Source organism: Pseudonaja textilis, chromosome 12 (genome assembly GCF_049901715.1).
Source record: "Pseudonaja textilis isolate UNSWEBS1 chromosome 12, rPseTex1.2, whole genome shotgun sequence".
In the NCBI taxonomy this organism is placed as follows: Eukaryota; Metazoa; Chordata; class Lepidosauria; order Squamata; family Elapidae; genus Pseudonaja; species Pseudonaja textilis.
This window is the reverse complement of record NC_142001.1, coordinates 13,672,570-13,687,778: the sequence shown is the minus strand read 5'-3', so window position 1 is coordinate 13,687,778 and position 15,209 is coordinate 13,672,570. Positions and strand designations below refer to the sequence as shown.

Genomic DNA, 15,209 nt, shown 5'->3' with positions numbered 1-15,209 from the left:
TTCAGATTTTAAGGGATTGATGCTGTTATTTACCTCTGGTAAATGAGGCACAGGGCTGAACATTAATGCTGTTGATGGGTAAGCTGTGAATACTTCTATATGCACCAACATATGGCCGGTGTGCTAATATTTTGCCTTGTTGCATTCAGAACCTACCCTCAAGCTGTCTTTAACTTTGCAATTAGAATACATTAAACTGGGCTTGACAGTTTGTCTCACTTGATATGCAGGGGATTTTGGCAAGTCTGCTTTCCAGAAATGCAACCCCTGTCCTTAAACAGGAAGTTGAAAAGTAACTCCTTTGCCTGTTAGCATTTCCCATGGATTATCCAGGAAATGAAAATAAGGGGGATTGGAAATGTAAGAAACCTCAAAGGATAATCAACCTCTGTGAATCTATGGGTGATATTTGTTTTCTTTTTTCCAAATCCAACCCTAACCCTAAGTGGAATTCCATCCTAATGTAATTTTCCCATGTATTTCCAGGAAACGAAAATTATGAACTGGCTTCTGGACTAAACTAGTTATGCTTTAGTGAAGTGTTGTAGCTCATTCAAGTCCTGTTTTTTACATGTTGTATCTGAGTAACTAATTTATTGTCAATCCAACTAGATAGATAGATAGATAGATAGATAGATAGATAGATAGATAGATAGATAGATAGATAGGGCACTTAGCACTTAAGACTTATTTACTGTTTCATGGTGCTTTACAGCCCCTTCTAAGCAGTTTCCTGAGTCAGTGTATCGCCCCTAACAATCTGGGTCCTCATTTTACTGACTTCAAAAAAGATGGAAGGATTGAGCCGATCAGGATCCTTGAGCTGGTTAGGATCGCACTGTTGGCAGTCAGCAGAATTAATCTGCAATGCTGCATTCTAACCACTGTGCCACCACAGCTCTGGTGGATAGAGTTATCTAGCTAGCAATAATACTTCAACTTATATTCCACTTCACAGTGCTATAGGTAGATGATAGATAGCAATAGCACTTGGACTTATATACCACTTCACAGTGCTTTGCAGCTCTTTCTATGAGGTTTACAGAATCAGCATATAGCCCCCAACAATCTGGGTCCTCATTTTACCATCCTTGGAAGGATGGAAGGCTGAGTCAACCTTGAGCTGGTGAGACAGGCAGGCAGGCAGGCAGGCAGGCAGGCAGACAGACAGACAGATTGACTGACTATTTGTTTCCATGTGACTTGTCGGTATTCATTTTTGGGGTAGGTGGTTGGTACTGAAATAAGGAAGTGTTGTATGAGTACATTGCCTAGCAATAATTTATACATGAAAAATAGCAAAGTTCTGCTGACACTTGTATGATCAAAGAGTTGCTGTAAAAATACAGAAGCATATTGTTATTTTGAGAATTCCTATTTATTTTCAGCAAACAAAGAAACTATGTAACTCAAGCACATGAACTTAAAATATGCAGGCAGAGAGACTAGGAAATAAACTCAGATATTGAGAAGAGTATTGTATATTCCCTTAACTTTCTTGTTTCCAATTCTCATTCAGTGGTTTTCCTCTGGAAAAGTTCAGGAGGTCCTGCATATTATATTTTTAAAAGCGCCTTTGGAGAAAATCTACAAACAAAACAGAAATAGAAAACAGATAAAGATAAGCGAATAAAGTACAAATGAATAAAAAAATATCTAAAAATATAGAAATTATACAAGGGAATAGTTTTCTGGTACACCATTACTAAATTATGAATGACTGAATGTATTATATTTCTTTCAGGAGCTAAAATCATTATCAACATAATAGACTGGGCTAGAATGTCTTCTGCCTGGATTAACTGCTCACAGTCATGGGAAATTGGGTGATTTATAAATTTAATAAATAACTACAACTTAGTGATCTTAAGAACAGCTTTATGCCTGTTATCTGGCTGTTATAGAAGCCAAACCATATTTTCAGTGGCCATTGGAAATGGCATTTATTTCCAATTATTAATGTGTAGGTCTTTTGAATTTTCATTGCCATTTCTTCCCTTTGTTTTGGAAGAAATAACAGTGATTTCTTGAAGACAGATAATAAACTGGAATAATACATCTCCTAAAAGAATAGATCTCTTGTTTTGTCCAAAACATTAAGGAGAATGTTATTAGAAAACTAGAACTGTGACACCTTAACCCCGAAGAACAGCTGAAAATAATAAATCACATGAAAGTGTACATGGATGGATGAAAAATAAGTTCATTACACAGAGCTTTTAAAAGCAGTTCCTACCCAGAGACGCTAAATAAATTATTCAATAAATCTTAATGTATCTGAAATAACTCACCAAGGTACCCTCTGTAATAACTCTTTACCATGCTTGGTAGTATAGTTTATGCTCCAGTAGAAAGAAAGTAATAACAATTTTCATTTTTGACCCATGTTATTTAGAAACAGGGATCCTTGGTCTGGGGTTATTCCATTTGACATTAATTGCCATTTATTGTTTGTTTGAAAAATACATTCTATTTCCTCACTGGTCCTTACCATTTACAGTATTTATCATACTTGAACAGTATAAAATCTACTTCTAAGAATCCTTTTCTTTTGCTAATTATGGTGAAATGAGCAAAAGAAATCAATGTGTAATTATTATTTTTTTAATTTATAAAATTTATTGGCCGCTCATCTTTTCAATCCAGTTGTATCGAATACGAAGGATGTGCGTTTGTGTGTTATTTTTATAGTTATAATGTACACTGAAGATGGCATTTAATTTCGTTGTATGAGGTGCAGTGACAATAAACTAAACTAAATAAAGTAAACTAATCTTCTTGTTGTTAGTCATGAAGTTGTGTCCGACCCATCGCAACCCTACTGACAACGTTCCTCCAGCCTTCCTCTCCTCTACCAACTTCTGTAGTCCATTTAAACTCATGCCTACTGCTTCAATGACTCCATCCATCCACCTCCTTTTCTGCCATCCCTTTCTTCTTTGCCCTCAACTGTTCCGAGCATTAGGCTCTTCAGCGAGTCCTTCCTTCTCATGAGGTGGCCAAAGTCTTTGAGTTTCATCTTCAGGATCTGGCCTTCTAAAGAGGGTTGATCTCTAGGACTGACCAGTTTGATGGCCTTGCAGTACAGGGGACTCACAGGAGTCTCCTCCAGCACCAGAGTTCAAAGGCCTTTTGATTTGATTGAACTAATCTTACCACAGGGTAACTCTGGGTGGCTTGCAATCATAAACATGTAGGTATACATGGACATTAAAACATAAATAAATTAAAACCAAACATTAAAAATTAGTGACACATGGGGAGGGCGGAGGGTGGAGTGGAAGGAGGTGGGAACTGTTACTTGATCACCCACCTCCTAGCCTTGAGTAAACATGACTTTGAGATGTAACTAACAAAATAACACTAGAGAAAGTGATTTGAGTCCTTGGAGACTTATTTTTGAGAGTTGCTCAAAACTGTTTGTATTTTGAGTGTAAGAAAATCAACTCTTTCAGAATTCCCCTGTGCCTATTAATTGCTCTAGCATTCTTCTCACCCATGAGTGTTATCTCTGTTTTGCAAGGCTTCATTAAACTTTCCCCATACTTTCCCTTTTAGTTGTTGGGTTTGTTTTTTACTCTTCATTGTCCTTTTTTGTTAAAGGGCGATGCTTCGTCTTATCTATATTTTGGTGCTCTCAGTTGCTTCTGTAGTTTCAGCCACTGTCTTTGTTCAGCCGCCTTTGAAATTCCCTTTTAACAGACAGCTGAATTTGGTATTGTTGGGTTCTGTCAGAAAAATATGTCTGTAAATGTTTTAATATTTTCACTTATTCTGTATAAATGTCGCTTCTCGTTCCATCACTACCCTGAGTGATGAGTGTTCATAATCTTTTCTTTTAAATGTTTTCCTTCCTTCCTTCCCTCCCTCCCTCCTTCCTTTCCCCCCTTTCTTTTCCCTTCCCTTCTTTCCCTGGGTTTGAGGAATTCCTTTATTTTTCTAAATTAAATTACCATTTTTAGAACTTTAGAACTATATTTTGAGGGGCTTCCAACTTCAGAAAATGGGGCTACCAGTTCTTCATCATTGACCTAAAATCTGGCAAAACCAAAAAAGACTTGATCTTCTGTAAGAGAAATGTTCCAGAATTACATCACCACTGCAAATTTAATTTCCAGAGCTGTAAAAGCCAGAGCTCTTCAAATGTCATAGAAAATTGAGGACGGTTTGCGTGGCTTATTATTAATTATATGAATGTCTTGGAGTCCCTCCGTTTCCTAATTTCATTGTGTTATTTTGTAGACTTTTTGATTCTGACTCCTCTTGAGTTTTCTTTAAAATGCACGTTCTGAAGTGCTTCTCAATTGATAATCGGTTTTAACCTTGATGGCTCTGCAGGGACATCTAGTGACTTGAGTTTGCATGCACGCCAAAGGTAAACCAATAAACAACCGCAAACATGAACACACATAGAGAAACCCAACTGCTCAAATGTTCTGGAGTTCTAGATTGCTGCTTCTTGATGTTTCTCGTGCCAATGTCCAGAATCTTTGAGTTTTATCAAAAAAAAGGTGGGGATAGGATGGCAGTCGTGCATTTTTGAAGCAGAAACCATATTTAGGATTTAGTGGATGTCTAAAGTTTCAGAAAGCTTAAACCATTAACAGAATGTTACAAATTTTGACACTTTTAATGTTCTACTCATTTATCTTCCATTCAAGAGCTAAACTGTAGATGCTAAGTATAAGTTATTTGAAATAATCAAACACAACACTGTCATTGTGATGGCGTTGTAAGTGTCTCTGCTCATTTTAATTATTTGTATTTGTGTGGCAGTTCATCTGTGTGGAAAATTGAGGATCAAGTATATAAACGTCAAAATAATACTTTTCTGGAAATAGAGAGAGGGGAAAAAATAAACAATTAGAATAAAGTTAATTATTGTAAGGCTGAGGTGTTAGATTTCTTTCAGAGGTGGATTTGCCTGCATAGACAGGCTTTAGAAAATAGGAAATTGTGCATTCCAGATTTATCCGGTCAATTGGTTATAGTTTTATAAACATACTGCATCTGTAAATGAAGTGCTTCACATGGCAACAATAGAAAAATAAGATCTGTATCCAGTAGTGGCATTCCAACACTGGAGGTTTCTGAGAAGGCATTGGATGATGTAGGATGTGTCAGATGTTTCAGCTTTCAAATTCCAAACCCTAGGGGGTGCTCAAAAGTTGTGACATGCCTTGCGGGTTGTAAATATGTTTTGGTTACTTTAATATAATGTAGATGTGTTTGGTAAATAACTACATAAATATCATGACTTTTTAACGTTTTGTTGGACAGCCGTTTTGTCTGAAATGGTGTAGGGCAGAGATCTCCAAACTTGGCAACTTTACAACTTGTGGACTTCAACTCCCAGAATTTTCCAACCACCTATGCTGGCTGAGGAATTCTGGGAATTGAAGTCCACGAGTCTTAAAGTTGCCAAGCTTGAGGAGCCCTGGTGTAGGGCTTCCTGCTTGAGAAAAACCCTACACAAGGGGGTTAGACTTGAAGACCTCCAAGATCTTTCCCAACTCTGTCATTCTGTTATTCTGCTCTCTTGGTTAAAATTTGGATTTTCCATTTGTAATGTTGGTGATTGATAAGTGAATGATGCCTCTTATATTTTGAGTACAAATTTCTGTTAACTTTTGTTAAGCATGGAAACTCAGCATCTGCATAAGCCATGCTGGAAGTCCTGTAGGTAAGCAATAATCAGTCATCAGCCCAAAACACAGAATTTAAACCAGAACTATTCCCATTAGGAATCGTAAAAGAGAGATATAAACAAAGGGTCAGTATATCTAATACTGCACGTCATAACAGGTGCAAGAACGGTTTATGCCCAAAATTGAAAACAAAACAAAACAAAGAGATTCCTTCTGAAAGAGAGATAATAAAAGAAATACTGATTTGTGCGGAGATGGACAGACTGACGTTAGAACTTAAAAACAAAGGAGATACAGAATATTATGAAGTTTGGAATAAAATGTACCAATGGTTGGATCTGAGGAGGAGTCAGAACAGAAAATGATGATGATTTGTAGAATTGAAATTGGATAATATTTATGTAAATACAATGGAATATGATGGATAAAACGATTGTATAAAAATAGCAAAACGTGAGGTTTTATGTTGTAGATATAAATGAATATACTGGATATGTTAATAGTACAAATTTAGCAATGTTTGATGAGTAGAAGCTGATTGTTTTATGTTATAATATGTATGGCAAAGACAAATGCCAGAAAGGTCACACTGTATCCAATATTTTAATACATATTCAATAAAAAAATTGAAAAAAAAATCAGTCATCAGAAAGTTTACGTGTATATGGAGCAAGCATGAACTAATTTGCAGTTTACTTTTTTTTACAGTTGGGTTAACAATTTTGGACATGAAGGCCTTGGGCTTCTCTTGGATGTCCTTGAAAAACTCCTTGATAAGAGGCAGTAAGTATAGAAGATATAAGAAGTAATAAGGGGAAGCAAAAAAAAGAGTGATTAATATAGGACCGTCAGTTAATGTTATTATTATTAATTTTCAGGCAAGAAAGTATTGACAAGAAAAATCAACATAAGCTTATACAGTGCCTCAAAGCGTTTATGAATAATAAGGTAGGAATTTCAGCCCTGGATGATTTTTATTCTCCCCGCTTCTATTAGGTTCACTTTAACTGGTAATGAACGACTGTCTTTAAAGAAAGAGATGACTTTAATGAAGTGGAAATTTGATTTACTAATGATGATGGTTTGTCTGTAGTTTCATATTGCAGCAAAGAATTTGGAATAAGGCGAGACCAATTCATATGTTATCTCAAGGTTTGAGAACTCTACCAAGTATACCGAAACATTTCCTTTTCTTATGAGAACTGAAAAAAAACACAAAAACCCTAAAACCTGCACATTTTTTAAAGGTCAGCTCTTCCAGACTAGAAAGCGAAAGTCATGCAGGCTAATATTACTTTTATTATGAAGATACACTAACCAAATCTTGGAACGCTTCCCCACCCCTTTATCTTCGTGAAAACTAGGGAAGGTCTCATCAGAGATTTTTTTTTTTTTCAGGTTACAGCTCTGCCCCAAACTCAAGTTTCTTTTATCTGATTTTTGTCTAGGAAGCAGCTGTTCTTTCCCTCAAGGTCACTCCTTCTGCTCATTACAAAGCTTCAGTGATACGGATCCCAAGATAATATCATAAAAAATAAAACTTGTATGAGTAACCCAACTTTAGATAAAACTCTCCAATCTCTTTGTGAACCTGGAGGCCAAATTTAGTGAGGTCAGAGTGCTTTAATTTTAGGAAGAGGAAGTAGGGGGCTATGTGAGGGTGTGGAAGTGCCCTTGAGCTACTAGAATTATTCCCAGGGTATTTCTAAAGGGATGTTCAGAAATATACAGAGAAACCAAAATGTCCTTCTGGTTTTACTTCCATGTGGTTTGTCTTATCGCTGGCAAGACTTAAAATTTTAATTTTCTAGGGAAATTTCCTTTTTCATAGAAAAAAAAAAAAAAAGACAGGATTAAGAGAACATAGGCAGGGAAATAACAAGCTATGTAGCATTCAAGCTGTGTTTCCATCATGAAATACAATTATCTCCCTGATAAGCATAGCCAAAAATACACATTTGCAATGTTTTGATAAACACATCATCTTTTTAAAATAGAATAGAATTCTTTATTGGCCAAGTGTGGTTGGACACACAAGGAATTTGTCTTGGTGCAAATACTCTGTATTGATAAAAGAAAAGATACATTCCTCAAGAATCATAAGGCACAACACTTAGTGAATGTCAAATTGATGAGCGTTGTTTAGGGATTGTAAGACTTGAAGACTGAGTGTGCTGCAATCTCATATCTTTTAAACCATTCCTTCTCCCCTTTCAAGTATGGACTACAAAGAATACTGGGAGACGAACGAAGCCTTCTCTTACTTGCCAGAGCAATTGATCCAAAGCAACCAAACATGATGACCGAAACCGTCAAAATACTCTCTGCCATTTGTATCGTTGGAGAAGAAAACATGTAAGTAACAGTAAAATATTAAGTGTATTAATGAAATAATTTTTAAACCCCATGTTCTGACACAGCTCTCCAAACACGACAAACCCTCTGAAGTGAACTCAAAAGATTCCTTTATTAGGAATGCCGGTAGCCCCAGCAAAAAGTTTTACCTTGTAGGCTAATAACAAGTCCATCCAGCCAGAAGATGAATAGTTGTCTGCCACACCTATTCATCTCCACCCCCTGCCTTTTATTCCCAGAGCTAGGGTGGGGCTTCGCTAGCAGTGGTGGCTCTTCTGTCCCGAGGACCAGCCCATAAATTTCCACTGTTCTCCTCTCCTCTGCCTTCTGGGCATCCATGCGTCAGGCACTGGACCCAGCTGTTCCTCCTCTTCCTCATCAGCCACCTCCAGACCTGGGGGCTGTTGACTCTCCTTTTGATGGCTAAGGCTCTGTCCCTATCTCTGACAGCTTCATTCCCTCTTTTCCCTCAGAGCTCCCAGGTTGACCCTGATCCTCCATGCTGCCTCCTCCTCCTCCTCCTCCTCCTCCTCCTCCTCCTCCTCCTCCTCCTCCTCCTCCTCCTCCTCCTCTGATTTGGTTGCTGAAAGGGTGGCCGGCCGGTAGGCCACAACACCATATTTTAGGGCAATCTCTGTCATTATCAATTTAATTTTGCTTTAATACATTGACCTCCATATGTTTCCTCTTGTTGATTTCCAAACAGATTTAAGAGTTCTTTTATGACTACTCATCTGAAGGATAAACACATCTGCTCTCTCCTAGATTAAAGAGACCATGCATGAATTGCTAGAGAGCACCATTTGGATGAGCAGGTGGTCCTTGTTTAACAACCATCCGTTCAAACTTGTGACAGTGCCAAAAGAGTGGCGGTTACCACTGGACTTTGAAATTCTGATTATCGCAGTATTCCATGTTCGCATGATCAAAAGTTGCAAGCTTCATTGCTGGTTTTTCACAAGTCAAGTTAATGCGGAAGCCGAATCATGAAGCGAGGACATCATTTGATTTCTGATTTCCTGCTGGCTTCCGCATTAACTTTGGTTGTGGAAAGCCAGCAATGAAGGTTGCAAATTGTGATCATGTGAACATGGGGTACTGCGATAGTCACTTAATGATGGTAACCAGTGCTGCCCAGGACTGCCATCATTAATAAGTGCTATCACATGACATCACACATTGCAACCTCATTACTTAGTGACAGAAAGTCAAAATCCCAATTATTGCGATCTCTTGCAACAAGGCTGGGGGTATTTTATTTGATTTGGGCTAATTTTTGAATGCAAGCAGAGACCTGCAAGGAGGAATACAAGATAGAGTCATTTTTCTCCCGTGAATTTTTTCAAGTTAGTTACTTAAGGATCCAAGCCTTAAATAATCTGACTTTATTTAAGAATTGAAGGAACAACAAGCAAACTCAAAAGATTTATTTCCTTGATTAGTAGCAGATTGCGTTTTAGGTGTTGGTTTTTAAATCAATTTGCTACCAAAGAGGCAAAAAAAAAAAAAAAGTCCTTTAAGAATCTAAGGTGTGATTTTTAAATAGTCTGTTAAAGTACGTGCATAACTTTACAACCCATTGAAATAAATCTCTATTACAGGCTCGACAAAATTTTAGGAGCTATAACAATTGCAGCTGAGAGGAATAACGGAGAACGATTTGCTAACATAGTGGAAGGGCTCGAAAATCATGAAGCTCTGCAATTACAGGTAGGATTTCTTGGATTACAATTTAGACAATTAGATTAGGCAACAATGCATTTTAATTACTAGCCGCATCAAAAACGTTTAAAATGACTGTAGATAATTTTTGGTTCTGGTGACCTTATTTTGGGTAGAAGTTTCAAATCCCAAGTAAATATTCATCTAAAAATCTCAGTAAGAAAAGCCCGTTAATCTCCTTTTATATTCTGCATAAACACATTTGAAGCACCCATTGCTATACATTGCAGAGATTCACTGTTTTACTGGCTTTAAAAAAAAAGAAACCTGTTTACGAATGCATAGAATTATAAAATAAATGCTTCTCCTTTCTCTATGCAGGAGATGTATATTTTAGAATATACATTTTCAGTCCGAGAAAATCTTTACATACTTTAAAATATCCTTTTGGGTAATTATTTTTTTTCCAGAGTTTTGTGTTTAAAGAAGACTGATAAAGGAGAATATTTTTGTAGTTCAGGGGTCCTTGGTGCTCTCTGAGCTTGGTTGTTTTCTTACAGATGTTTTGTTACCCAAAGTAGATAACATCATCAGTGCTGGAAGGGAGTGAGGTTTATGGGGGACGGGGAGGAAGAAGAAGAGGAGGGTCCTTGGTAGTCTCTGAGTTTGGTTGTTTTCTTGCAGATGTTTTGTTACCCAAACTACCGTGTGTTCCCAAAAATAAGACCATGTCTTATATTTTTTTGCCATCAAAAAAGGCACCAGGTCTTATTTTCGGGGGATGTCATCCACTGACTAACTTCACTTGTGTGTGTCGCCCCCCGGCCTCCTTTTTGCTGTCGGAGACCTTCAGGAACTTCTTCTGCATCCAGCAAGGCTTTCCTGAAGGCCTCTGCAGCAGATAACAGAGCTCAGGGTCGATCCAGAGCTTTGTTCTCAGCTCCAGAGGCTTTCAGGAAAGCCTTGCCTGCTGCAGAAGAAATGGGCCAGCAAGGCAGGTGCTGGGGTGTGTGAGGCTTGCTACAACTGTTCAAAGGTATGTAAGTAGTAGGGAAGCTTCATCCCCCAACCCCACCCTAGCTTAATTTTTTACCCCTGCACTCTGGAGTGGACAGGATCTTAATTAGGGCTTATTTTGGGGGGTGAGAGCTTATATTGGGCACATGTGTAAAAATCAAGCTAGGACTTAGCTCGTACTTTTAGGGAAACAGGGTAGGTGCACTTATGATATTACCTAGTTTGAATAATGAAAGTTCTGCGAGGAAACAAGAGAGACCAACAATAACTTCTCGTAAGGAAGGCTCACAACCCTTTTGAGTGCACTAAAGGCCATGCTTCTCCAAGACTTCAATGCAATTATGAATGGAATATTATAGTAGGATATATGAATGGTAGAATTTCTGTGTTTTTTAGCTAAGGCATTGTTTCCCTCTGAAGCTCTCTGGAAGCATAAAATGGAAAATAGAACTCTTTGGATGGTTAGTTACTGTTCAAAGAGCAAATCTTCTCACGTATTGTCTCTGGGACATGAATCACTACAAGCCCTGAATGAGATAAGGATTGAGTTTGTGACTTCTGTCTTGTAAGGTTAAGTCCATAAGACAAGAATTATTTCTGTAATCTTGACATGACAATATGAAAACTTGGAGTGCTACAAGGAGCCAACCGTAAAGATTAGGTTCTCCAAAGGTCAGGTTATGATACAGTGATATCCCTTTTCTGTTTTGAAGGCAAACTCTGGGATGTAATTTCTATTCATGCTTGCCCCATGGAAAAGATCTCCTTCTCTTCGAATAAATACAAAAATGGTCTGCAACCATAAATAAAATGAACAGTAAATAAAATCAACAATAATACATGAGAGTGATATATTTGCTTTAACATCTTAAAGCAAAACAGACCCCTCAAATCTAAATGCAATAAAATGCTACACTAAATAACAGTTTAGGTTGGCCACCTTGACTAAATGAGGATTTGTTTTTAGAATTTCTACCCTTTCCCATCAGTCAATAATTTGCCATTTTGCTCCATCAAATGTTGATACACCTGTTTTTGATTTTCCCAGCGCTATACTTGAAATGCTTCCCAGTGGACGAATGTACCGCCATGGTTATTATTTTCAGTTTCTCTCAAGGGTAGAAGGCTCAGAATTGATGCTAATAACTTTTATTTGAATAATGACATCATCTTGCCAATGTCAAATACAGTATAATCACGTTCTGTTTTAATGTCTTGGTTTTGAAATGGGATCATTGATAATTTACTTAATTGGGGTTTTATTTTAGCACACAGTGTTCCCCAAACACAACAAACCCTCTGACGTGAACTCAAAAGATTTCTTTATTAGGAATGCCGGCAACCCTGGCAAAAAGTTTCTCTCACAGGCTTACAAGTTCCTCCAGCTTGAAGATGAATAGTTGTGTCCCACACCCCCTGCCTTTGATCCCCAGAGCTAGGGTGGGGCCCCATTAGCAGCAGTGGCTCTTTCTTCCCAAGAATCGCCCCATGGATTTCCACTGCTCTCCTCTCCTCTGCCTTCTGTGCATCCACGCGTCAGGCACTGGACCCAGCTGTTCCTCCTCTTCCTCATCAGCCACCTCCAGGCCTGGGGGCTGTTGACTCTCCATCTGAGGGCTGACAGACAGTCCAGGCTCTGCCCCTCCCTCCCTCCCTCCCTCTCTCTTTCTCTATGCCAGCTCCATTCCCTCTTCCCGCTCAGAGCTCCGAGGTTGTCTTGATGCTGACCCCGACTCTGATGCCTCCTCCTCCTCCTCCTCCTCCTCCTCCTCCTCCTCCTCCTCCTCTGATTCGGCTGCTGGCAGAGCCAGGGGCTGACAGGCCACAATAAGTGTCTTTAGTATGGCCTTAAGAGACAACCTATTGATCTAGATAAATAGGAAAATCCAACTTGTTTAGCTTTTACACGCAACACAGGAACGTTAAAATAGAAGCAAGCGCGGATAGCATTATGCACGCTGCCCATGTGATCCGCTCTGTTGCAGTGATTCCAAAGTCACTCTCTTTTAAGGACTTTCTGATTTTTTATGACTCTCACATCCATACTCCGTGACTGAAGGTACAACTGCAAGACTCATTAACTCGTCTCTAACTGAAATGGTCTCTCTACCAGTATTAATACAAGCAATTAAGTCAGAATTTCTCCTGGCAAAAACAATCACAGCAGATGGCACCTTTTCTCTCTATTAATTTCTGATTGGACATGTACTTTGGCTTCTTCAGTTATGTCATAGCTGTAACATAACAAGGATAATTCAGGCCACTACAATACAGCATTTGCAGGGATGTGTTGATTTAGAAGAACTTACAGTGTTTTATACATTAAAATTATATTCATTTTATGGATGATCAAGTTATAGATTTCAGTGCTGCAGTGCTGGTAAAATAATTTGAGGACACTTATCCATTTGAAAAAGCACATCTTGAGCTTGTTGCTAAAAAAAAAAAAAGGATTAATAACCTGTTCTAGCAATAGCAATAGCACTTAGACTTATATACCTCTTCACAGTGCTTTACAGCATTCTTTGAGCAGTTTACACAGTGAGCCTATTGCCCACAACAATCTGGGTCCTCCGTTGACCGACCTTGGAAGAATGGAAAGCTAACTCAACCTTGAGCCACTCAGAGTTTTAAAACTGTGCCACCATGGCTCTAAACACAGTTTGCAGTTAATCTTTCCAGCATTCACTCTGCTTTTAATTTTTATAAAGGTATTGACAATATGAGATCTGTTGCTCAAACAACAGCCTTCTGCTACAGGGAGTCCTTACTTACTGATCACAATAGGGATCAGCATGTGATGCAATTATTGAACACAGTGTCACATGACCATAATATGCAACTTCCTGCTGGCTTCCCCATTGACTTTGCTTGTTGGAAACTCACAAATGGCGATCACATGGACACTAGATGTTGCAATTGTTATTAGTGTGCACTGATGGCCAAGCATCCAAATTGCAATCCCATGATTGCAGAAATACTGCAATTGGCTGATCTTAAGTCTTGATTTTCGGCACCACTGTAACTTTGAACAGTCAATGAATAAATGATTGGTAAGCGAGGGTTGTCTATAAAGGCATTTCATTTAATGTACACTTCTTAGAGGTATGAATAAGTGGATACATTATGAGCCACATAATATTATATTCAAGTATAGCACTGTGTTGTTCTCGAAAATGAGTGTTTAACGTAATAACAGAATAACAAAACAGAATAACAAGAACAGATTAACAGAGTTGGAAGGGACCTTGTAGGTCACCTAGTCCAACCCCCCCGCCCAAGCAGGAGATCCTATATCATTTCTGACAGATGACAGTCCAGTCTCTTCTTACCAACTTCCAATGATGGAGCACTCACAATTTCTGGAGGAAAGCTTCTTCCATTGATGGATTGTTCTCACTGTCAGGACATTTATCCTTAGTTCTAGGTTGGATCTCTCTTTGACGAGCTCCCAGACATTGCTTCTTGTCCTGCCTTCTGGTGCTTTGGAAAATAGGTTGACTCCCACTTCTTTGTGGAAGCCTCTTAGATACTGAGGCATTGCTGTCATGTCCTCTCTAGTCATTCTCTTCATTAGACTAGACATACCCAGTTCCTTCAACCGTTCTTCCTACAATTTAGCCTCCAGTTCCCTAATCAACCTTGTTGCTCTTCTCCCCACTCTTTCTGGTTAGTTAAAATATACATCTCTTTGTTCTTTTCTCCAATTTTATTGCACAAGTGCATTGGGTGTGCCGATCCTAATAAGCTACATTAACTATAACTTCTATTTTCAGGTTGCCTGCATGCAGTTCATAAACGCCCTCGTCACTTCTCCAGAAGAGCTTGATTTTAGGGTACATTTGAGAAATGAATTCCTGCGCTGTGGGCTAAAGAAAATATTACCAGTAAGTTACTTGCAATAGAAGTGCTAATGCACCAGATTCTGTAATTGCTTGCTTTGTGATTATAAATCTTACAAAAGACTTGCAAGATATGGCGAAGCTTGGCCTTAATGGTTCTTTATCATTTTTAATCATTGTGAAAGGGAAGCAGAATGCCGCAGCATTAAAAATGTTCAACAGTGAAAAATAATTTTCTTTTTATGACAAATGATCGCTTACACTCACTTTTATTGATGTGGGGAATTTTAAAGTATGTGTTGGATAGTTAATAGTGCCATGAACTTATGATAGGGAGAATCAAAGTTTAAATGAAACTTAGACTGGCTTTAAGCTTTAAATCCTGATTCCAAAATGACTTCTAAGTGTAAATAATTGATGGCTTTTGCATTTATGGTAAACTATAACTGTTCTTCTTGTACTCACTGTTAATGTTATATATGTGTTTATACTTCTTTAGGTAAGAAAAGCATATTTTGTGTATCACATACTGCATATCTTATCAGAGAAGCTCTTCATATATATAAAAAAAATCCCCTTAAATTTTGAAGGAAAAAAAAAGCTATTTTCTATTTTTAAGTTGAGAAAGAACAGCTGCAGAGTCCTTGTTAAGAAATGCAGCAAATGAAATATTTCTATCCAGTGC

The 15,209-nt window shown here is 38.2% G+C and overlaps 1 protein-coding gene across 3 annotated transcripts in view; it reads left to right on the top strand.

Annotated features, from left to right (window-relative positions):
* DIAPH2 (diaphanous related formin 2) overlaps window positions 1-15,209 on the top strand; it is a 262,348-nt gene that overhangs the window by 38,702 nt on the left and 208,437 nt on the right. For all 3 annotated transcript variants that reach the window (XM_087941081.1, XM_087941079.1, XM_087941082.1), the window contains 5 exons: window positions 6,357-6,431; window positions 6,527-6,596; window positions 7,867-8,003; window positions 9,605-9,713; window positions 14,459-14,569. In XM_087941081.1, the coding sequence (XP_087797207.1) occupies window positions 6,357-6,431; window positions 6,527-6,596; window positions 7,867-8,003; window positions 9,605-9,713; window positions 14,459-14,569 (502 nt within the window). The remainder of the gene's footprint in view (window positions 1-6,356; window positions 6,432-6,526; window positions 6,597-7,866; window positions 8,004-9,604; window positions 9,714-14,458; window positions 14,570-15,209) is intronic.